Source organism: Pseudorca crassidens, chromosome 6 (genome assembly GCF_039906515.1).
Source record: "Pseudorca crassidens isolate mPseCra1 chromosome 6, mPseCra1.hap1, whole genome shotgun sequence".
Taxonomy (NCBI): domain Eukaryota; kingdom Metazoa; phylum Chordata; class Mammalia; order Artiodactyla; family Delphinidae; genus Pseudorca; species Pseudorca crassidens.
The window spans coordinates 43,914,947-43,938,167 of NC_090301.1; the positions used below are offsets into that span (position 1 = coordinate 43,914,947).

Below are 23,221 nucleotides of genomic sequence, written 5' to 3' on the forward strand. Positions count from 1 at the left end.
TCTTTGCTACAGATTGAATGTGTCCCCCTGAAATTCATATGTTGAAATCTAATTGCCAGTGTGTTGATATTTGGAGGTGGGGCCTTTAAGAGGTGATTGGGTCAGGAAGGCAGAGCTCTCATGAGTGGGATCAGTGCCTTTATAAAAGAGACACCAGAGAAATCCCTCACCTTTTCTGCCTTCTGAGGGAGGATGCAGCGAGTAGACAGCCACCTATGAACTGGGAAATTGGACTTAACCAGACACTGAATCTGCAGACGTCTTTTTTTCTTTTCTTTTCTTTTCTTTTTTTTTTTTTTTTTGTGGTACGCGGGCCTCTCACTGTTGTGGCCTCTCCCATTGCGGAGCACAGGCTCCGGATGCGCAGGCTCAGCGGCCATGGCTTATGGGCCCAGCCGCTCCGCGGTATGTGGGATCTTCCCGGACTGGGGCACGAACCTGTGTCCCTGCATCGGCAGGCGGACTCTCAACCACTGTGCCGTCAGGGAAGCCCTCTGCAGACGTCTTGATCTTGACTTCCCAGCCTCCAGAATTGTGAGAATTAAATGTTGTATAAGTTACCCAGTCTGTGGTATTTTTGTTATAGCAGCCTGAACGGACTAAGACACCCTCATCTATGCAGTAGGTCCTTATTACTTATCTAGTTTATATATAGTGGTGTATATGTGTCAATCCCAATCTCCCAATCTATCCCTCCCCCCCGTACCCCCTGGTAACCATAAGTTTGCCAAACAACTTACTTTTATTTCAAAACTTCAGTAAAGTCAGAGCAAAATATTAACGTAAAGTCTAAAATTTTTCATTCCTATGGTCAGAAAAATTGTATTTTACCCATAAATGGTAATAATGTCAGTAACAGCATAAGTCTCTCTGTGTCTCTTCTTACATATTTTAGAATTCAAGTCTACAATACTAAAAATTTGTAAGCATTTACCTGCATCTCTTACTCCCTGGGCAAATTTCTGAGACAGTAGACTTAAAGTCTGATACCGAGATGTGAATGTGGTCCCTAAAGGATTAGAACAATGGCCTGGATATCATTATAGAATCATGTTATTGTACGATAATTCAGAAATTTCTTGGTTTAGCGTTTCTCAACAGTGTTTCTGTTAAGTGCTTTCAATAAAAGAGTTGTATAGTCAAAAAAAAAAGACACTCTCATGCAGCCTGACAAGTACCTTGCATGTAAAAAGGACAAGTCACTCAGATACAGCACTTATGGTATTATGCCAGGTGCTATTCTAAGTATTAGCTCAGTTGATTCTCATAGTCTTACAGAGCAGATACTACAGGTCCTTTATCTGCAATTCTGAAACCTCAAAATCATAAGTTTGTGTTTGGTTTGGGGTTAGTTTGTGGTAAATGCATTTGATGGCAAAATATGATCTGAACATACTTGTGAAACTCTTTTTGTCCATATCCTAACTAGTGTTTAATACTCATGGTTTGGTGCAGAAGTAGTAAAGCATTTGGTTACAGTGTACTGAACCAGCCTCCACTTAGGATGTTTTATATACTTTGTAATATGTACTGTGTTACCTTTCCAAAATCTAGAAAATTTTCTGAATTCTGAAATGCATCTGGACCCAAGGGGTTTGGGTAAGGGGGTTATGGTCTTATCCCTATTTAATGGATCAGAATTTAAGGGACAGAGAGGCTAAGTAGTATGCCCCAGTGTCACACATCTGGTAAACAGGAGGTGGGATTTGAATCCAGGTTATCTGGCTCCATAGACTACCTACTGCACTCTACAGCCTGTGGCAGAGTGAACACTAAGTAACTATTGCATAGTGTTTCTCAGTTCAGCCTACACAGAGATGGGCATATGAAAACTGGAATATCTTACCCTTATTTATTTTAGTCAGCTGATATACATGGGAGCTGAGGAATTTCCTGGAAAAAGAACTTAGAACAATGTTATTGTTCATATTTAGATTCATATTTAGATATGCGCACAAGTGGAATAGAAAGACATGACAGTCCAGATTCCATGGGGCTGTGTGACCTGGGGCATAAACCACATTGAAGAAAGGAAGGTAAACTGGACTCTCATCAGGGCCTGAAGACTGAATGGTTCTAGCTCCCAATGTTGGCTTTTACATGTGCTTCAGAGATTGAGAAGTTGTACCCCAAGAATTCCTCCTGTGACCCTTCTAAGAGAGCTGATAGAGCAAGAGACTTTTTTACTTCATAGCGGAGTGATGGAAATATGCCATTGATGGCAGAACTGTAGGCAGCGTTATGAGAAATGGATAGGACTGACTTGTGATAGTAGTGTGACATTCCTTGTGACCCTTCAAAGATATTAGATGGACCTGAACCTGGAAAGGAGGCAAAAGTTCTGCATTTCTGCAGATAGTTTGTCAAGCTAATGCAAGCTAGTAGAACCTATTAATGAAGTCTCCTTTATATTCATAGGCTGATTTGGACATATTTTTACAACAAAAATATTCATAGAAAAAATTTTTTTCTTTTTCCATAATGTTTAAAACTCTTACACAGCGTTTAATTTAATATGCAGAAGCTCATTTTTTCCATATAATTTTGACCTGGACATGGAGAAGACTTTTTTCCATCAGAAAGTAGTTCTTTTCAGTATGAAGGTATACTGGTTGGACTGCATGAACTGAAACTGCACATGTCATTTCATGACAGCAATCATATTCATATTCTGTATGTGCAGATGATCTAGAATCAATATCAACCAATTTATAATCTATGCCTTTTGAACAGACATACATTAAGTGCTTGCTTTGTATATGCAAAGAACTTGACTGATGTCGACTTTGTAACCAGTGAAAGCTTACTGGAGCACAGTCATTTATTTGATCTGGGCCTTGAAGCATGATTAGGGTTTCAATAGGTAGAGATGGGAAGTAGTGAGAGTTCATATAGTAACGCTAAATGTGATTCTTTTATCTCCATTTTGTAAACACAGTAGTTGAGGCTCTGAGACTAGCTTGTCTGAGGGTGTATAGTAGTAGTGAGTGGCAAAACTAATGTTTGAGTCCATCTGACTCCAAAATCTGTTTTCTTTGTATTATGCAATATGTTTATTCCTGTGGCAAGAGCTGTGAGATAGGAGAATGGAGGCTACACTCGGCTTTCTGAGTCTCCATTGTAAGGAGTGCTGTGCAATGGTGGGTCTGGAGAGTTTACCTGGGATCAGATGTGGAGAGACTTGAAGGCCATGTCAAGAAAAGTTGGATGTTTTTGAAATTAATGGCGAGTCATGGAACATTTTTGAATGGGATTAACAAGATTAGAATTGGGCTTTAGCAAAATTTCTCTGAACGCAGTGTGAAGGATAAACCGTCTGGCAAAAATTCTGGAAATCTGCCGAAAAGGAAAATTATAATAATGCCATATGGCTAGGGCAATGAGAGTAGAAAGTAATGGATAGAATCATTTTAGAACTAGTTTCTCTGGTATTTGGTAACTACTTCAAGTTGTTGGCAGAGACGTGAGGAGAACAGTTAGGAATCAACACCAACATTTTGTGCTTGGTTGACTGAGAAAATGGTGATACCTTTACCTGATGTAGGGAACAGAGGAGGAGAGACAGATTTGTTGGAGAGAAATTTCTTGGTAAATTTGGTTTTTAACAAGTTGAGTTTGGGGTGCCACGTAGGTACTCCTGTAATTGTAGCAGGCATTTGGAATAAGGGCCTGGGCTTCTGGAAAATAAAGGTATAGATGCAGGTTTGAGCCAACTGTTTAGAGGTAATAATTGAAGATGGGAAGTAGCTGATATCACAGAATGTGGGAGCTAGAGCACAGCTGAGGACAGTTTGAGAGATTCTCTATAAACCATTTCCATATGGACGAATTTACTGACCCAGTTTGAAATCAGGAAGGATTGAGTGAAGCTTGAGTAATCAGCATTTATTAAATGGTTTTTGATCCTATGAATCGTACTTATATTGTGCTTTGGTGTCATATTTGTGTTATAATAATTTAAATTTAATGGCATTCTTTAATATTGGCTGGAAATGGATGACATGTCAAAATAAATCATATTCTGCAGAAGTTAGGATATTTCCCTGGGTATGTCTTTCAGTTGTTACTTAGTTCAGTGACAGTGAATGTCACATATAGTGAAAGGTATGTGCTTGAGATTGGGATTTGGGTATCCACAGTGTGAAGCTTATTTTAGGCTTGTGTTACAGCAGGACTGCATTAGTAGAATGAAGGATTATTCATTCAGCTTATTAAACATTTTTTGGATACCTGCTATGTGTCACGCCCTTGATTTTCCTCAGAGGAAAGGCTTATTTCTCTCAATGTTTGTGAAGTCTCTGACTGTGTTTTCCAAAATGTAACCTGAAAAATACAAGTCCCAAGAGATAGCTGTTCCATGAAAAATAAAAAGTTCTTTAATCAAGTGAGAACTATGCTGCTCATTGTATTTTAAAAGTTTACATTGCGTATTTGCCTATTAAAGACTGAAAAGTCTTATAGGAATTAAACTTTATATTGGTTTAAGTTTTTCCCAAGCTTATTTAACCATGGGCCATTTTCTCCTTCAACATAGATGCAATAAACATCTCTTTGCACACTTTAGGAAATATTGCTACTATGGATTTTGCCAGAATAGTTCCATATTCCAGCAGAGTGGATGTTCTAAGTTATTTTATTTATTTTTAAAATTTATTTATTTTTGGCTGCGTTGGGTCTTCGTTGCTGTGTGCGGGCTTTCTCTAGTTGCGGTGAGTGGGGGCTACTCTTTGTTGTAGTGCATGGGCTTCTCATTGCGGTGGCTTCTGTTGCAGAGCACGGGCCCTAGAGCATGCGGGCTTCAGTAGTTGTGGCTTGCGGGCTCAGTAGTTGTGGCTCATGGAGTCTAGAGGGCAGGCTCAGTAGTTGTGGCGCATGGGCTTAGTTGCTCTGTGGCATGTGGAATCTTCCCAGATCAGGGCTCGAACCTGTGTCCCCTGCATTGGCAGGTGGATTCTTAACCACTGCACCACCAGGGAAGTCCTCTAAGTTATTTTTGTCTCAGGGATATTATTTTGGCAGACTTCATGCATTCAGTTCAGCACAGGGCTGTGTGTTGATGGTGTCCATGCATTTTAGCAAGTTTCCTTCACATATATGCATTGAATGGATGTTCTCCTTACCCCTTCTGTCCCACCCCCCCACGTCCAAATTTGGGTTGTATGAGAAGTTCATTTCTGACTCTAGTCTCTGTAATCTTTCCTAATATGAGAAATTTCTCTTCATAGAAGCCTTTTCTAGGTTTTAACTAAAAGTTCATGATATTTTTGGAAAAGAGATTTTTTTCTGCAGAATTAATTAACATACATAAATGACACTAATACTGCAGACTTCATCTTTTTCCCTTCTGCTCTTTTGCGTGAATTTTTTTTTTTTTTTTTTTTTTTTTGCGGTACGCGGGCCTCTCACTGCTGCGGCCTCTCCCGCCGCAGAGCACAGGCTCCGGACGCACAGGCCCAGCGACCATGGCTCACGGGCCCAGCCGCTCCGTGGCACGTGGGGTCCTCCCAGACCGGGGCACGAAGCCGTGCCCCCCGCATCGGCAGGCGGACTCCCAACCACTGCGCCACCAGGGAAGCCCTGCGTGAATGTTTTTGATTAATGCACCAATAGTTGTTTTCAGGTTTTAAGAAGGCCATGAACTTTTCAGGTGGGGGAAAAAAGATCCTTTGTTCATTAATTTTACCATTCTAGTGGCTTTTTTTTTGGCCATGCTGGGTGGCATGAGGGATCCTAGTTCCACACCAGGGATGGAACCCGCACCCCTTGCAGTGGAAGTGTGGCATCTTAACCACTGAACTGCCGGGGTAGTCCCTCTAGTGGCTTTTAACAGACGATTATGTAATATTCTTTGCTCAAAGTCTGACCCTCTGTAAATGTCCTGCAAAAATACTTCACCTAAGTGCTGGAAAGTCGATGCTTAAAGATATTCCTGCATCCATTGTAATAGCAAAAATTGTAAATTACCCAGTGCTAATCAGTAGGGGACTGATTAAATTGATATCTAAGAATGAACAGCTGTTAAAAATAAGTGGGTAGGATGAGTGTGCAATCGGCAAAATCCGTACTAGGAAACTCTATAGGTTAAAAGGCCTGGTTTTTTTCAACGAATTGTGAAGAAAAGAAAGGAATGGAGGCAGAACCTTTAGATTTTAAAAGACTTGAAAGATATATCCATTTAAAAAAAATGGATAGATGATGTTTATGGATGTACACTTTGTGTTTATCATAAAAACCAAGACAGTTGTTACTTTTGAAGGGAGGGTGAGGGCTATGATCGGAATGGGGCAAGTGAAGGGCTTTCGGTCTGGCTAGACAACGTTGGGTCTGGGATAGGATTTTACCCCAATAACAAGTTAGTAGTTAGCTTGTTACTATTCCATGGATGCTGGCAAAAGATATGCAACCCTTGAGTTAGAGACAAAGGACATCATTATTAGTTACCCAATTAGCAGCATTGAGCTTCAGGTTTGTATTGGTTCCCTTGCTCCCACAGGGGTGACAGAAGGCCCAAATGAATGCATTCATATGCAGTGGGTTGCACTACAGGACAGCAGTACTGAATGGGGAACCTGCCGGTTTGTAACACACTGTAAGCAAGCCTGCTCTCTGTCCCGGAGGGAGACTTTACATTTTCTTCAAAGTTTCTCGCAGCAAATACAGTCCTGAAAAATGACCCAGGTGAAGAGCATTCAGGCCCTTGGATCCATGAAATACACAGCAGTAAAGTGCAGGGAAGCCTCAGGACCCATGGTAGATGGTTTCTCCCTACAGCCAGTCAGCTCATTGCAGATGTAATTAGTTAAGATGAGGTCGTACTGAAGTAGGAATTACTGGGGTAATTCAATATAATTTATCCTTATATAAAGGGAAAATTTGGAGACATATATACATGGAGAATGCCGTGTGAATATTGCAGTTATGCTGCAACAAGTCAAGGAATTATCAGAAGCTAGGAGAGAGGCCTGGAACAGAACCCTCCCCTAGCGCCTTCAGAGAGAGTGTGGTCCTGCTGACACCTTGATCTCAGACTTCTAGCCTCCAGAACTGAGACAATAACTTTCTGTTTAAGCCTAAGCGTAGTTTGTGGTACTTTGTTGTGATAGCCCTAGCAAAGAAATACAGTTATCATGTTACATTTGTCAAAATTAAGAACATTGCTATATTAGTATTAACTTTATACTTTTTGGATTTCACCAGTTTTTCCATCAATTTTCTGTTCCAAAATCCAGGATACCACATGGCATTTCTTTGTCATGTCTTCTTAGTTTCTTCTGGTCTGTGACAGTTTATCAGTCTTTCCTTATTTTTCATGACCTTGGCAGTTTGGAGGAACACTGGCCAAGTAGCCTGCAGAATAGCCTCTAATCTGGGCTTGTGTCTGTTTTTTGTTGTTGTTGTTCTGTTTTTTCTTTTTTTTTTTTGATGACTAGCCTGTAGTTAAAAGGTTTCTGGAGAGAATATCACAAAGGAAAAGCCCCTTCTCATCGCATATCAGGGAGTATCTGTGGGTTTTGACATATGCCTTAGGGAGTACATGACATCCTCATGACACAGCTGGTGATGCTGACCTTTATCATGTGGTTAAGGTGGTGTTTGTTGGGTTTCTCCTCTCTAAAGTTACCATTTTTCCCTTTTCTACTCTGTTCTTTGGAAGCATGTCAGTAAGTTCAGCCCACAGTCAGACGGTGAGGGGGCTAAGCTTTACCTCCTGGAAGGGGGATTTCTACATAAATTATTTTGAATTCTTTTGTGGGTAAGATCATCTCATCTCCCCCATTGACTTATTCAGTTATATATATCAGTGTGGACTCGTGGATATTTATTTTATTCTTTGGGTTATAATTGAACAGCACATTACTTATTCTGTTACTCACATTGTTTCAACTTTGGCCATTAGGAATTCCTTCATTTTGGCTTCTTGTGTCCCTTTGATATGACCTTTTCCTTTTAATTTTCAATTTTTTATAAATTGAAAATTACTACTTTCTGATACTGGAAGATGATCTCTGGCTCTGGAATCAGCCATTTCTCCAAGGAGCTCTGGTTGCCTTTATTGGAAAATTGCATTTAGAAATCAAGATCTGAGTCTGGGAATGCCCCTTGCTACTGGAGTGTCACGGTTTTCTCTTGGGGATAGAACTACAGTAATGTATATATCTGTAGTAGAATACATATGCTGTATACTGTTTACTGTCCCATGTATACATAAATAGCGATAATGTATACATAAATAGCGATAATGTATACATAAATAGCGATGTGTTTCTGTGTTTATCCTCTGTTATATTAATATATATCCTCTTAATATATATTAAGAAAACATGTTCATACTGCTGTCTCTGACTTTAATCCAGTACCACAGGGCAGGCTTCATTCTAGCCTTCCCTTCTTGCTTGTCTCTAACTCTCCTCCTGACCAGTGAGAGCCTGGTTCTCACTGACCACCCTCCATTACTTGCTTTTTTTTAAATTTTTAAAATACAGTATGTACCTTTTTTAAAAAAAATTATTTATTTTTGGCCGTGTTGGGTCTTCATTGCTGCGCGTGGGCTTTCTCTAGTTGCGGCGAGTGGGGGCTACTCTTTGTTGTGGTGCACGGGCTTCTCATTGTGGTGGCTTCTCTTGTTGTGGAGCACGGGGTTCTAGGTGCATGGGCTTCGGTCGTTGCAGCACACGGGCTCGGTAGTTGCAGCACATGGGCTCGGTAGTTGCAGCACATGGGCTCAGTAGTTGCGGCACGCAGGCCCTAGAGGGCATGGGCTTAAGTAGTTGTGGAGCGTGGGCTCAGTAGTTGCAGTGCGTGGGCTCTAGGGCGCACGGGCTTCAGTAGTTGTGGCACGCGGGCATCAGTAGCTGTGGCTCGTGGGCTCTAGAGTACAGGGTAAGTAGTTGTGGCACACAGGCTTAGTTGCTCCACGGCATGTGGGATCTTCCCAGACCAGGGCTTGAACCTGTGTCCCCTGCATTGGCAGGCAGATTCTTAACCACTGGACCACCAGGGAAGTCCACATTACTTGCTTAACCTCAGTATACATGCAAAGCAGTTTCGAACAAATTTACTAACTAGAGCATTGGTTGACATACAGGTTTTTTTGTATATTTCCTTACAGCTTGCAATCAAATGACTGTTTTCTAAAGTTACTTAGGTCAGCTTTCCTGCCACCATCCTCACGATTTCACTTCAGTGTGCTTGTCATACGTGTGTGGTTTGGTTACATTTATTTGCCACAGTCTGCATTCCATGTTGGAATCCCCTGACACTGGGTGATTTTTAAAAAATATATATAGTTTGTATACATTCAGATTCACTCTCTGTACATTTCTTTGGGTTTTGACAGATGCATAAATCATGCATTCATTACCCAAAGTCCATGCAGAACAGCCCCATCCCCCTAAAACTTCTGCTGTCCTTCCCCTCTGTAGGCAGTCACTTCGCCTGCTCCCCAACACTGACCTTTGTTATGCCCCTATAGTTTTGTTTTCTACAGAACATCATATGAATGGAATCATACAATATATAGGCTTTTGTGTCTGCATTCTTTCACTTGGCAAAACGCATTTAAGATTCACCTGTGCTGTTGCATGAACTGATAACGTAGTCCTTATCACTGAATAGTATTCCATTGTTTGGATATACCACAGTTTATTCATTTCCCTGTTGAAGAGCATCTTGGTTGCCTTCAGGTTTTAGTGAGTAAGAATAAAACTGCTACACCTGTTTGTGTACAGGTTTTTGTGTGAACATAAGTTTTTAATTCACTTGGGTAAATATCTAAGGGTATGATAGCTGGGTTTTATGGTAAGTCCATGTGTAACTTTATACAAGTTTGCCAAATTATCTTCTGTAGTGGCTGTACCACTTTGCAATTCCACCAACAAAGAACGAGTGTTCCTGTTGTTCTGCAGCCTTGGCAACATGTTATTGTCTGTTTTTGGATTTTAGCCATTTTAATATGTATGTAGTGGTAGCTTATTGTGGTTTTAAATTGCATTTTCCTAATGAGAAATGATGTTGAGCATTTCATGTGTTTTTTTGCCATTCCTGTATTTTCCTTGAAGCTCTTCAGTTTTTTTTTGGCCCATTTTAATATTGGGTTGTTTGTTTTCTTATTGAGTTTTAAGAGTTTTTTATACAGTTGACCCTTGAGCAAGGTGGGGGTTAGGGTCACTGATTCTCTGTGGAGTCGAAAAATCCGAGTATAATTTTACAATCAGCCCTCTACAACTGAGGTTCCTTCTCTGCACCTGTGGATTTAACCAGCTGGGGATCATGTAGTACTATAGTATTTACGATTGAAAAACATTTGAGTGTAAGTGGACCTGCACAGTTCAAATCTGTGTTGTTCAAGGGTCAGCTGTATATTTTGTATGCAAATTCTTTATCAGATATGTGATAGGCAAGTATTTTCTTCTAATTTATGGTTTGTCTTTTCGTTCACTTTTACAGAGCAGAAGTTTTAAATATGAAATTCAGTTTATCAATGTTTCCTTTTGTGGATCATGCTTTTGGTGTTGTATCCCATTAATCCTTAATGTTTGGAAGGCACTGTGAACCAGAGTCCAGGGGTGTGGCCCTCATAAGTGTTCCTGTCCCTTCTCTGGGGGTGGGCTGCCTTTTTTCCCCCCTTTTCCTTTGTCCCCTGTTCCTTTTCTCCAGCTGTGATTGGTAAACACTAAGGTCAGTAGGCTATGGTTTTGAAGTGCTTCTCCCTTGGGATTAAGGGTCTTATTTTATAGGCCTCCATCCCATTTCCCCACTGTGTTGGGCCTCCACCAGAACCCTATGCTACCAGCTTTGAAGGCTCTCTCTCCCATGAAGATTTAGCCTTTTGTTCTGTGTGGAAGATGAGGGGAAAGGATTTAGTTGTGCCTGCTGTTTCCCTCCCCCAGCCAGCACCACACGGGGCAGCTTTCTCCAGTCTTCCCTGGGAGAACCTGCTTGGGTTCCAAGAGGAAAAGTCAGCAAGAATGGGAGCTCCCCCCATGACTGTGACACCCGCCACCCCCAGGAGCTCCACACTATCACACTTGCCCACACTTGACCTCTAGCAAGTCATTAAAAATTCTAGTTAATCTTCCTTAGGGCTTCTGCCTGAGCTAAGCAAATATACTGGTCCTGCATCTCCCTGAAGGCACCTGTCTCTCCAGATTTTATTACGGGGCTGTTTGCCCTGTGACCTCCTGTCTCTGACTGAGTTCACCAAAGCCATTAATTTTCAGTCTGTTCACCTTTTTTCTTGTTACAAGGTCAGGAGACGCATCTTTTCAGCTCTCAGCATCTCTGAGCTGAAACCAAATAATAGAGTTTTAAAGAATTGTCTCTGATATTAGGTGATAATTTATGTGAAGTTGTTCAGTGGAAACAGTCATGAAACTTTCTGTGGTTTTTTTGGGGGGGCTGGCAAATCTGACTTGGTTCAAGCAAAAAAGAAATTTAGTATGGAGAGAGATGAAAGTATTAATACTTGTGTGTAACATGTTTGTATAATATGAAATCTGTTTTACTTTAAAATTTAGAATGATGTAGGTATCTGAAAAGTACAGCTTTTTAGTCTATCATCTGTCTTTTCATATGAGTAAGAGTTTAATCAAGGAAGTAGAACCACTGAGTATTGAAGGGGAGCAAAATAAGCCACTCCAAAATGTGCCCCTTGCCTCACTCACCATGGTGCGTGAGGCCCTAAGAACTGTATAGACAAGTTCTTCACAAGTATATGCTTTTGTAAGCTCATTCTATAATCTGGCCTTAAACTACTTATTCTGCCTACTTTCCTATCACTCATTTTCTCAATCAGCCTTTATTCCACTCATGTTTAACATCTTAACATTTCCAGATATTCGCTGTTCATGTTTTAGAATGTGTTACTCTCCAGGATTTTCACCCCTCTTTTTCTTGGCATATATCAAGGCCTAGCTCAAATATCACCTTTCTTTCCCCCAAGTTGTTGGTAGCTATCGTAGTCAGAATTATTTGCCCTCTCTATTCATCTTTGATTTCCAAGTACCTAACATATTGCTTGGTATACAGTAATAAAGATTTAAGAGTATTTCATAGTCCAAGAAATTCTAGGACTGGGTTCTATGTTATTTTTATTTTTTTAGAAACAAATTTTTAAATTAATTTATTTTTGGCTGCGTTGGGTCTTCGTTGCTGCGCGAGGGCCTTCTCTAGTTGTGGCGAGCGAGGGCTACTCTTTGTTGCAGTATGCGGGCTTCTCATTGCGGTGGCTTTACTTGTAGCGGAGCACGGGTTCTAGGCACGCCCGGGCTTCAGTAGTTGTGGCACACGGGCTCAGTAGTTGTGGCATACGGGCTTAGTTGCTCCGTGGCATGTGGGATCTTCCCAGGCCAGGGATCGAACCCATGTCCCCTGCATTGGCAGATGGATTCTGAACCACTGCGCCACCAGGGAAGTCCCATGGACTGGGTTCTATTTTAAATCAGTTGACTAAGTTCACTCAGAAATAAAAATTAAGAGATTTAAGAGGTATATGTAGTTTGCTTTGGAATTGTCTATCTACAGAGTCCAAATAACTTTAGAAAACTTTGTCAGATGTACTGAGTTATCCATTCGATTAGCCAACCTTAACATTGTGTGAAAGATTTGCATTTAATATATGTTTTGTTGTTGACTTGTGACAAAAACTTAATGAATTTTTTCCTAAAGTTTATTCTTTGTTTACACAGAGAATGTCTAAGCACACAGATGCAGCAGCAGAAGTCCTATTGGAAAGAAAAGGTTGTGCAGGAGTGATAACACTAAACAGACCAAAGTTCCTAAATGCACTGAATCTTAGTATGATTCGGCAGATTTATCCACAGCTAAAGGTTTGTAATTTTCTTAAAGCAATCATATGGATCCTTCTGAAAGTATGTCCTTAGAGAATATTTCTGATATTCTCTCCCATAGAATCACTTGGCTGTCTGGGATCAGCACCCAAGCCCCATCGCTTATAGAGTCCTCAGCGCTTTCCTAAGTGGTTTTCCTGGAGCACCCCTACTGACAGGGAGTTCACTGCCTCAGAAGACAGCCTCTTCCACTTTCACAAGGCTCCAAGTTTCTTCTTATGTTCTGCCCCTCTTTATTTTATTTTTCCAACCTGACGATATATTAGGCCCATATTTTTTCACCTTGGTCTCAAAGTTGTCGTGGCAAAGATTTCAGCTGCCATCATCAAACTTGGATCACAGAATGCACTCATGTAGCAACTTTGTTGGGATAGCCTCTAATTTATGTCAGAAAAGAAAATGAAGTTGGGATCCATTCTTCTGGATATGTTTTATAAAGCTTATGCCTTATGCTTTGTATATATCCACATACGTCTATATATACACATGTGTTTATGTGCATGTGGATATATCATTAATGAGTTTGTATTTATGATATGCTTATACCATCTTCTTTTACATTTGGATAGAAGTGGGAACAAGATCCGGAAACTTTCCTGATCATCATAAAGGGAGCTGGTGGAAAGGCTTTCTGTGCTGGAGGTGATATCAGAGGTAAAAACTTTTTTCCCTTCTCACCTAAATGCTTTTGTCCCCCAATAAAACTGATAAGGTATTAGCAAATTTTTGTGGTACTTTGCTTTACTTTCTAGAATTGTTTTTTGTTAAACTGTTAATACATTTTTAGTGTGGTTAGCTTAGAAAAAGAAAACATTTAAAGACTTACCTCTTGTAGTTAATAGAAAAATGAGAATAGCAGCTGTTTTTTTTTTTTAACTACATACGTGCCCTTCAGGTATCTTGTCTCTTTCCCTGAATCATCCTGAACAAAATGTCCAGTTATGGTACGTGATTCTGCTTTTTATTTTAGAATAGCTGTTATTAAGCAACTGTTTATCACATAAGCCTGACAACCTGGCCATGTTGAGTGACTTGCCATTCTCCAAACATGACATGCTCTCACGTATTTCCATGACTTTGTGCTTTCCCATTGTTCATCATCCCAAAGCAAGAATGCACTTAATTGTAGTATTTATCCTATTATATTATCAATATTTTTTGTGTGTTTAAATTAACATGCTGAGATAAATAAAAAGATTAATTCTCCTTATCTTTCTAATTATTTAGGTCAATCTGTACATATTTAACTATTAAAAACAAAAGGTAAAAGAGAGAAGAAATGTTATTACCACTGGTTGTCAGTATTTTATATATACTGAAAACTTTTCAGTATTTATATATACTGAAAACATTTTGAGTTTTGTTTCTTATGGAATTGGTAGGTTCCTGGGATGGTTTTTTTCTTTGTGTTTTTTTTTTTTATATTTTTTGTATTGTGTTAAGATGATAATGTTCAGGTTGATCTATTTACCATATTTATAATCTTATGTAAACCATTACATTTGAAATAGGAAGAAACAAACTTGATTCAGGACATAATTTCAAATATCTATTAAATTTAAAATAACTGAGTTTTAAAATTTCACTTTAAAATTTTCAGTTGCTTCGACTGACTTGTTAACTGAATCGTTTTATGAATTTGTTTTGCCCACTACTTAAATATTTTTAAAACATTGTTTTTCAGCCTGGAATTAATCTTTCCTCAAGAGCTGGGCTTTTGATCTTGTCAGTTTGCAGATGGGCAGAGCCTTATGTATTGATTTTAGCTTCTTCTGACTGTGAGCTATTTTTGCATATAGGCCTAACTTTACATTACTGTTTGGAAATACAGTTAAAAATTCTAGAATTATTCTAGTTCACATGTATAAGCAACAGATTTCAATTCTAGGAAATTTAGTTTCTTTTAAACATCATAGTCCAAGACAGTAAGTGGGCACTCTGAAAAATAAAATTTTTTTTGTAATTTATTTATTTTATTTTTGGCTGTCTTGGGTCTTCAGTGCTGCCCACGGGCTTTCTCTAGTTGTGGTGAGCGGGGGGGGGCTACTCTTCGTTGCAGTGCGCGGGCTCCTCATCGTGGTGGCTTCCCTTGTTGCAGAGAACAGGCTCTAGGCTCACGGGCTTCAGTAATTGTGGCTCACGGGCTCCAGTAATTGTGGCTCATGGGCTTTATAGCGCAGGCTCAGTAGTTGTGGCACATGGGATTAGCTGCATGTGGGATCTTCCCAGACCAGGGCCCAAACCCATGTCCCCTGCATTGCCAGGCGGATTCCCAACCACTGCGCCACCAGGGAAGCCCTGACAAAAAATTTTTAAATGATGTTACTAAACATCATTTAATTTATATGGAACTGATTGGTTAGAATAAGATTAGAAGGAAATCTCAGAAGATTTCTGAGATAAAAGAGATTTATTCCACAGGCAGTGCAATTTACGCTCCTTTTCTTTTAGTATTGGGGAGAAATGAAAGATAATAGATGAGGGTTTTAGGGGTTTTATCGGTGAAAGCCTCAGAATGACAAAACTAGATATCAAACCTTTTTTTATTTTTAAAATATTTATTTATTTGGCCACCCCATGTGGCTTGCAGGATCTTAATTCCCCAACCAGGGCCTGAACCTGGGCCACGGCAGTGAAAGCACTGAGTGCTAACCACTGGACCACCCAGGAATTCCCCAAACCTTTTTTTTTAAAAACCAAGAAAAAAAGTCAATATTTGGTTGGAACATTTTGAAGGAAGCTATATCAGATTTCTGAAGTTAGTCTAAAAATCTATTAATAGTCAACAATTTTTATGTAACTCTTTCCCATAAAAGAAGTAAATGTATATATTATATATTTAATTTGTATTTTAGTAGGTAATTGTCATAGGACTTAGACAAGAAAAGCATATGAGCTTGAAGTGTATGGAAGAGAGGTTTGATGGTGGTTTTGACATTGACTATAGTAGGAGTATAGTAGATTGGACTGTGGAACTCTGGATAATAGAAAATTGCAACAGAAATGAAACCATTTGATTGTTATTTATTATCAAGATATTTACTGAGCACCTGCTTATGAAGACAGGCATTTGTATGCTGTAGCAATATCTTTCAGAGGTTATATTTCCATTGATATTAATAAATAAGGATATTACTGTCTCATTTACCTTTTTAGCCTCACCTTTTACCATTCGCCTTTAGTCTTTTAAAACTACTTATTTTTTAATTTTATTCTTTCTTGCCTGTGTGCCTTTGTAGGTACTCCTTTCTCTACTCAGAACTTTTCACTTTTCAGAACTTTTCACATTTAGGAAATCCTTACCTGTTGTTCACATTTGGCTCAGAGTTCTCTCTTCTGGGAAGCCTTTTTTTTTTTTTTAATTATTTTTTTTGGGGGTGCATCGTGTGCCATGCAGGATCTTAGTTCCCTGACCAGAGATCGAACCTGTGGCCCCTGCAGTGGAAGCATGGAGTCCTAACCACTGGACTGCCAGGGAAGTCCCTGGGAAGGCTTCTTTTAATTACATCTCTTATGCTCACATTCCCACGGCACCCCAACCTTAGAGTGGGCATGACACAAGGAGTGTAGCTCAGTAGTCTGTCTTATAGTCTGAACTCCAGGGCAGCCGTCTTATATTGCTGTCTTGTTATCTACAGCACTGAAAACAGTGTGTGGTACCTGGTAGATGCTCAGCAAATGTTCCATGGTGAAATGAATGTGGCAGAAGTATTTAACTAGATGGAATATATAGAACTCTGTGTGTGTGTGCATGCACATGTGCATATATTTCTTTGTGTGTATATGTATAATGTACTTTGTGTTAAGATATATTACCAAAGGAAACATGTATCCAGCAAACATTCATTTAGGTGCTACAGAAAATAGTCAAAAGAAAATGCATTTTGTACCAATATGTAACTTATAAGTTAAGTATAACACTTTGTAAGAAGTTCTGAATAAGAATTTTTGCCTTGAAGTTTTGACATTGGACTATGGATTTGAGGCTAACTATAGTATGTCCGTGGCATAGGTGACTTCAGAACCTTAACAAACCATTCTAGACTTTCCCCCTGGTACTTACTATCACATTATTTAAAATTTTTCTATTTGACTGTATTGACTGGAAAACACTTTTTGTGATTTGTAATCCTTCTTTTTTCTTTTTTTATTGTAGTGATCTCAGAAGCTAGAAAGGCAAATCAGAAGATAGCTCAAGATTTCTTCAGAGAAGAATATATGCTGAACAATGCTATTGGTATGTGTGCTCTGCTGAGAGCTTTGAAAATGGAATCAAGGCATAAGCTGCACAGTATGGATTGTTAAAATGTAATCAACAGACACTCTTGTTTAATCTTTTATATACTTTGTGCCAGGAATAAACTTGATTAAAGTAGTCTGACTGCTCATTCCAGAACAATTCATACTTGATTATTAAATAGGGTATACTTAACTACTATTTGCCATATAATCAATATGGAAACATGGATTCTGATCATATGGTTGGCTTTCTTGGAAAACAAAAAGCTTGGGTGCCAGTTTTCTCTATAAAATGAAGTGTCATTTTTCTGAATTCTTGAGGAACTCTGGGATGAAATTTCTTTATAGTCATCATTCCAGATTTCATTGGAAGTGACACAGTAGTTCCATTTATCAAGCATGTGTTTCAAATGTTAAATTACAGGGAATAATATAATAAATACTTGTGTACCCACCAGCCCAGAATGAATAGACCACTATATTTTATTTTTGCTTGATGTTTTGAAATTTATTTAAATTAAATAGAATACCATGAGTTTTAAAATTATTGTTCAGTCTACTTCATTGCTTGCTTCAGTGCCATTTCTTTCTCTCTCCAGAAGCAACCAGTAACCCTCCTCAGAAGCAACCATTGTCATTAGTTTTTAGCACATCCAGTTAGACTGTACTTTATATTTTTACTACATATTTATGAACAAAAGTAGTATTACTTTATGTTTTTGAAAGTTGCATAAGTACTTTCTTGCTGTATATACCATTCCATAAGTTTTTGATAACATGGAATGTAACTGTTCTTATATTATTCAATTATCCCATATTACTTAATCTGTTCTATATTAGTGGTTATTTTAGATTATTTCAGCTTTTTACTAATACAGATTCTTACACCCTTATATGTACACCCTTAGTGCCCATGTGCAAAAATTTCTAGAAATAATAGAAGTCGAATGGATGGATCATAGAGTTTATGTATCTTCAGTGTGTTTCCAAATTCTTCTCTAAAGTATAAGACTTTATTTTCTACATGTCCTTTCTATCATTTTTTGTTTTTAAACTTTGCATGCTTTATATCTTATTGTGGTTTTAATTTGTACTTCATTGGACACAGGTAAAGTAGAAGGTGTTTATGTTAATCATTTATATTTTCTTTTCAGTTTCATCCTTTGTTTATCTTTCTTTTGGATTGTCTTTTTCTTACTGATTTTATAGGTCTTTATGTATTCTGATTCTTCACTTTTGTAGATCATATATATTATAAATACACGTCTCTCAGTCTGCTACTTTATCTTTTGGTATATACAAGTTTTTGTTTGAGATGAAATGTATTCTTTTCCTTTATGATTTCTGCTATTTGCATTTTAAAAATGCTTAATAACATGAAGGGTTTTAAGATGTTCTTTTATATTTTCTTTTAATAGTTTGTTTCTTTATACTCTACGTCTTTAAAGTGCTTGGAATTTTTTTGCATGTGACATCATCTAACTTTTACTTTTCAGCTAGAAAGCCAGAAGTTGTAATGCCTTTGATTGAATAGTCCTTGTTTTCCTCACTGGTTTTAATGATACTTCTATCATATATCAAGTTCTTATATGTGACCGGGTCTGTTTCTGGGCAACTTTGTTCATTGGCCTATTTGTCTGTACATATGGTAAAACTACAGTGTCAAAATTATTATAGCTTTAAGATATGTCTCTCTCTGATAGGACAAGTTACCCTTGTTTTCTTTCAAGATTTTCTTGGCTACTCTTGGACTTTTGATTTTTCAAATGAATTTTTTTTTTGGTTTTTAAAAATTCAAATGAATTTTAAAATTATTTTGATATTTAATAAGCTTATGCAGTCATCGCCATTAATCTGTTTTAGAACATTTTCATCAGATTGACTTTCATGTCCTTTCATAATGTTTTATAATTTTCTCCATAAAGAAAAAGAAAGATTTTTTAAGTGTTATTTTTAGACAGCTTATTTTTTTTGTTACTACATTTAATAGTAATTTTTCTTATTACATTTTCTAATTGACTATTTCTAGCATGTAGAAATGCTTTTGATTTTAGTATTTTGTTCTTACATCCAGCAACCCTGCTGAAATTTATTATCAGTTCTAATGATGTTTCTGTAGGTTCTCTTGGCTTTTCTACATTGGTAATTCTACCATCTACACGTAATTTTTTTCATCTCTTTCCAGTCTGTATACTTATGACTTTTCTTGTTATATTTTGGCTAGGACCTCTATTATAATGCTGAATGATTGTGGTGTTGTCTTATTTCTGATGTCCATGGGAGCTTTTAAAATTTCATTCTTTAGTATATAATCATTTTATAGACACTTTTTACCAAGTTACAGATGTTACTTCTATTCCAAATTTGTTAGGGGTATTTTCTTTTGTTTGTTCAGTTGTAGTGGTCCAGTGCTTAAGCATCCACTTTTCTGACTTTTTCTCTTCCTCTCATGGGTAGGAGCTTACTGAATTTTAGGATCAGCAGATAGAGTTTTTCTAGCTATGTTTTACAAATCATATAGCTCTTCCTACTGTGAGGCTTTATGCAGGTATTAACTCATAGCATGTTATGTGTGGCCCATGTTATTCCTGACTCAGAACAGATACACACACACACACTCACTCATAATCTTTGGCTGTAGCTTCCACACAGCTATTACCTCTGAGTTTATTTGTTTCTGGCACCTGAGGATTTCCCTTGTTTGGCTTTGAACTTGGATATACGTTGACAAAAAAATTTTTCTCTAGAATTTTTATGTCTTTGAGGTAGGAGTGGGGAGACGAGGCTGTTTCCCAGTTTAACTCAGTGAGCCACATTGAATGGGGAGCTCTCATTTCTTTGAGTCCATAATTCTACAGATCAGGTTTTACTTAGGATGTTTTATTCATTCTAAAAATTCATACCAGCGCTGTCCAATAGTACTTTCTGTAATGATAAAAGTATTCTGTTTCTGTGCTGTGCAATATGATCACTACTAGCCACACATGGCTCATGAGCACTTGAAATGGGGCTACTGTGATCAGTAAACTGAATTTTACCTTTGTTTAATGGTAATTAATTATAATCTAAATAACTACATTTGGCTATTGGCTACTATATTAGTGCAGTTCTATACTAAATAAAAGGAGAGGGGCGAAAACCTCTAAGCAGTTTGAGAAGAGTTTGGTAAAATGTTAATATACAGAGAGAAAGCCTTCCAGATATAATCTCTATACATTGTAATGACATATTTTAGTCGTTAAGGAATTTGACAGATTCTGGCTTTGTGTTCCTGCATCAATTAGCTTCTGATATTTCATATCTAAAATATATGTATCTGTAGCTGAAATGGTATATTTGTATGCATGTCTACTCCAATCAATAGAGATATTTGTTTCCATTGTTTCTAGGGAATTATAGTTAAAAATTGAGGGCTGTGGAAGTCCTTGTGAATGTTAAATTAGAATTGTACTTCAGTGGCTCATTTGGCAGATTGGGAATATTTATAGAATTGCTAGATGGATCAAAACTGTACTTTTATATTGGTTTTTGGTAAGGAAGTTATATTTGCAACAAGCTGTAATAGAAGTACAGTGATTTATATTATGTTGTGCGCAACTTCCTCTTCAGAGGGAAAGGAACTGAGTAAAAGTTTACAGGATTTTTGAGCTGGAAGGAACTTCCGAGGCAAGTCTCATCATTTAATAGATAGGGAAACTTATCTATATATTATATACATGATATACACATGTATGATAGGCATATATACGTATAACTTACATGCGTATATGTGTATACACGTATATATATTGAATTGCCAGTATATAAGCATCTAATGCCAGTATATATATTAAATATAGTTGAATTGCCAGCTAATGACAAACCTGAGACTAAAATTTGGGTCTTTTAACTCCCAGTCCTTGCTTTTTCCTGTATGCTGCACTTCTCTTTGTATCCAGATACTTCTTTAGATGTATAGAAGACAAATTATGTTCTTTAAAATACAACTGTGTTACATAAACATCAGTGGCTTATAAGGCAAATATTGTTTTTCTCAATAGTTGAGTTATATAGGCTTTCATCTGTTTCAAATTGAGGTGTTGAGTTTTTCATAATAATGAATAGATGATCAGGATTGTGTATGGACTGATGTTTTAAAAAGAACATATTTTATAAGCCATATGTTTAGTCTACTTTGATATTTCTTGCAAAAATTTCTTAGGGAAAATACTCAGAGTTCATGTAACATGTGATTTTTGGAAAAATAAAATGTATTTTAAGCATTGTAACTAATTACAGCTCTGTTTCTTTTAGATTCTTGCCAGAAACCATATATTGCACTTATTCATGGAATTACAATGGGTGGGGTAAGTAGACTGTTTACTCTTATCATTGTTATGTGAGCTATATTAAAAATAAGTTAATTATTAAACAGAAGTGAGACAATGAATGTAATACAATAGAAGTTGAAATGAATCATGTTTGGAGCTTTGCAGGTTTGGGATATAATATTTGCTTCACCCAAAAAAATACGTTCTTAATTATGTTTTATGCTATTTCAGCTTCTTGAATTAGTAAGCTTTCTTAACTAACAAAATTGATTCTTTTTTTTCTTATGTAGAGGCCTTTTTCTACTTATAAGTAAACAGATTGCTTTCAACAGCTTCAGAAAAGAAACTGGAATGTTGAGGGTTTTTTAGACTCTGAATAGTGGAGATGTGGTTCCTAAGTTGTATCTACTGCACAAAATCTCACTTTAGTGAAAGTGTTTGGATACTTTTTGAAGTTCTCTGAAAGTGCATTTCTATCAGTTGACAAATCTTTGTAATAGCACAGATGCAAAATAAATAAATCTTAGATTTCACTGGCTTTGAATAGTTTTATAGGGAGTTGGAGAGAACATGAAATAATTACAGAAAAAGTGTTCCAATGTGTGGCACTGGCTACAACAAAGACAAGCCTTTAAAGAAGTGAGAGGTCAGAATAGGTCTTCATGGCAGGAAGAGGTAGGATTGAAGAAGGTAGTAGGAAGCTGAAGGGTGGAATTTCAAAGATTGAACTTGTTAAGTATTTCAAACATTTAGTCATTGGGAGATGTCCCCCTCTTTCTAGGAAAACCACACACTAGATGAAGTCTCTTGGGCACTTGGAATTGCTTAGATCTTTCTTTTTGAGTTTGTTTTATTGAAGTATAGTTGATTTACAATATTGTGTTAATTTCTGCTATACAGCCAAGTGATTCAGTTATACATATATATATATTCTTTTTCATATTCTTTTCCCTTACGGTTTATGACAGGATATTGAATACAGTTCCCTGTGCTATACAGTGGGACCTTGTTGTTTATCCATTCTGCACATAATAGTTTGCATCTGTTAATCCCACACACGCTATCCATCAGAACTGCTTAGATCCTGCACATCATTTTGGGAAAGGGCTTCCATTAGCACCTGTGGTTAGGAGCAGGATCAAGGGCAGTCTGTACCTCTCAGCTTGTGGCAGATACTGAGCGTGAGTTGATTGTGCTTTCTTTGTCAATAAAGTGCTAAGATGGGAAAAATAAGAGCTCCCTGAAAAAATTCTGCAGAACAAAAGGAAGGAACATAATCTGAAGCTTTGAAGGAAGAGCCCCCTGTGAATGTGAAAGGAACCAGAAAAAAATGAAAACAAACAAAAAAACATTGGGCATACTTAATAAACATGTAAAATGATGTGGCTCCAATGAAATAGGAAAGACAGCCCATAATTAGACAACAAGCTTAGATGAAAGGGCAGCAGGTTACAAGGGGGAACAGGCAACATAGGAAGGATGACTGGAAACTAAAATGCAATAGCAGAACCTGACATTCCACTTTGAAGGTCATAGATAAGAAGGAGTTGAATTTCATATTACAGTTAATGAACTTGTGTCTGTGGAGGACAAACTTGAGAAGCTCTCACCAAGAAAGGACAAGGATAAAAATGATGAGAACAAACATTAGTCAAACTCTAAGGGTGGAGCCCAGTAGTATGTGTTTTAATAAGTCCTCCAAGTGATTGAGTCATGTTAAGTGGGAACTAGTGCCCAAGACATCGATTGTATGTAATGAATTAACTGCATTCATATTTCTGCCCTGTGATTCTAGAATGGTACCAGTTATATACCATGCTTGGA

The 23,221-nt window shown here is 37.7% G+C and overlaps 1 protein-coding gene across 5 annotated transcripts in view; it reads left to right on the forward strand.

The window, feature by feature from the left end:
- The window catches only part of HIBCH (3-hydroxyisobutyryl-CoA hydrolase), an 87,757-nt gene that overhangs the window by 8,674 nt on the left and 55,862 nt on the right, over positions 1–23,221 (forward strand). For 3 of the 5 annotated variants that reach the window (XM_067741206.1, XM_067741207.1, XM_067741202.1), the window contains 4 exons: positions 12,687–12,827; positions 13,418–13,502; positions 17,005–17,085; positions 21,381–21,433. In XM_067741206.1, coding sequence (XP_067597307.1) covers positions 12,690–12,827; positions 13,418–13,502; positions 17,005–17,085; positions 21,381–21,433 — 357 coding nt within the window. In that variant the 5' untranslated portion in view covers positions 12,687–12,689. Of the gene's footprint in view, positions 1–1,946; positions 2,037–12,686; positions 12,828–13,417; positions 13,503–17,004; positions 17,086–21,380; positions 21,434–23,221 lie in introns of all 5 variants that reach the window. The other 2 variants (XM_067741204.1, XM_067741205.1) reach the window with 1 other exon arrangement.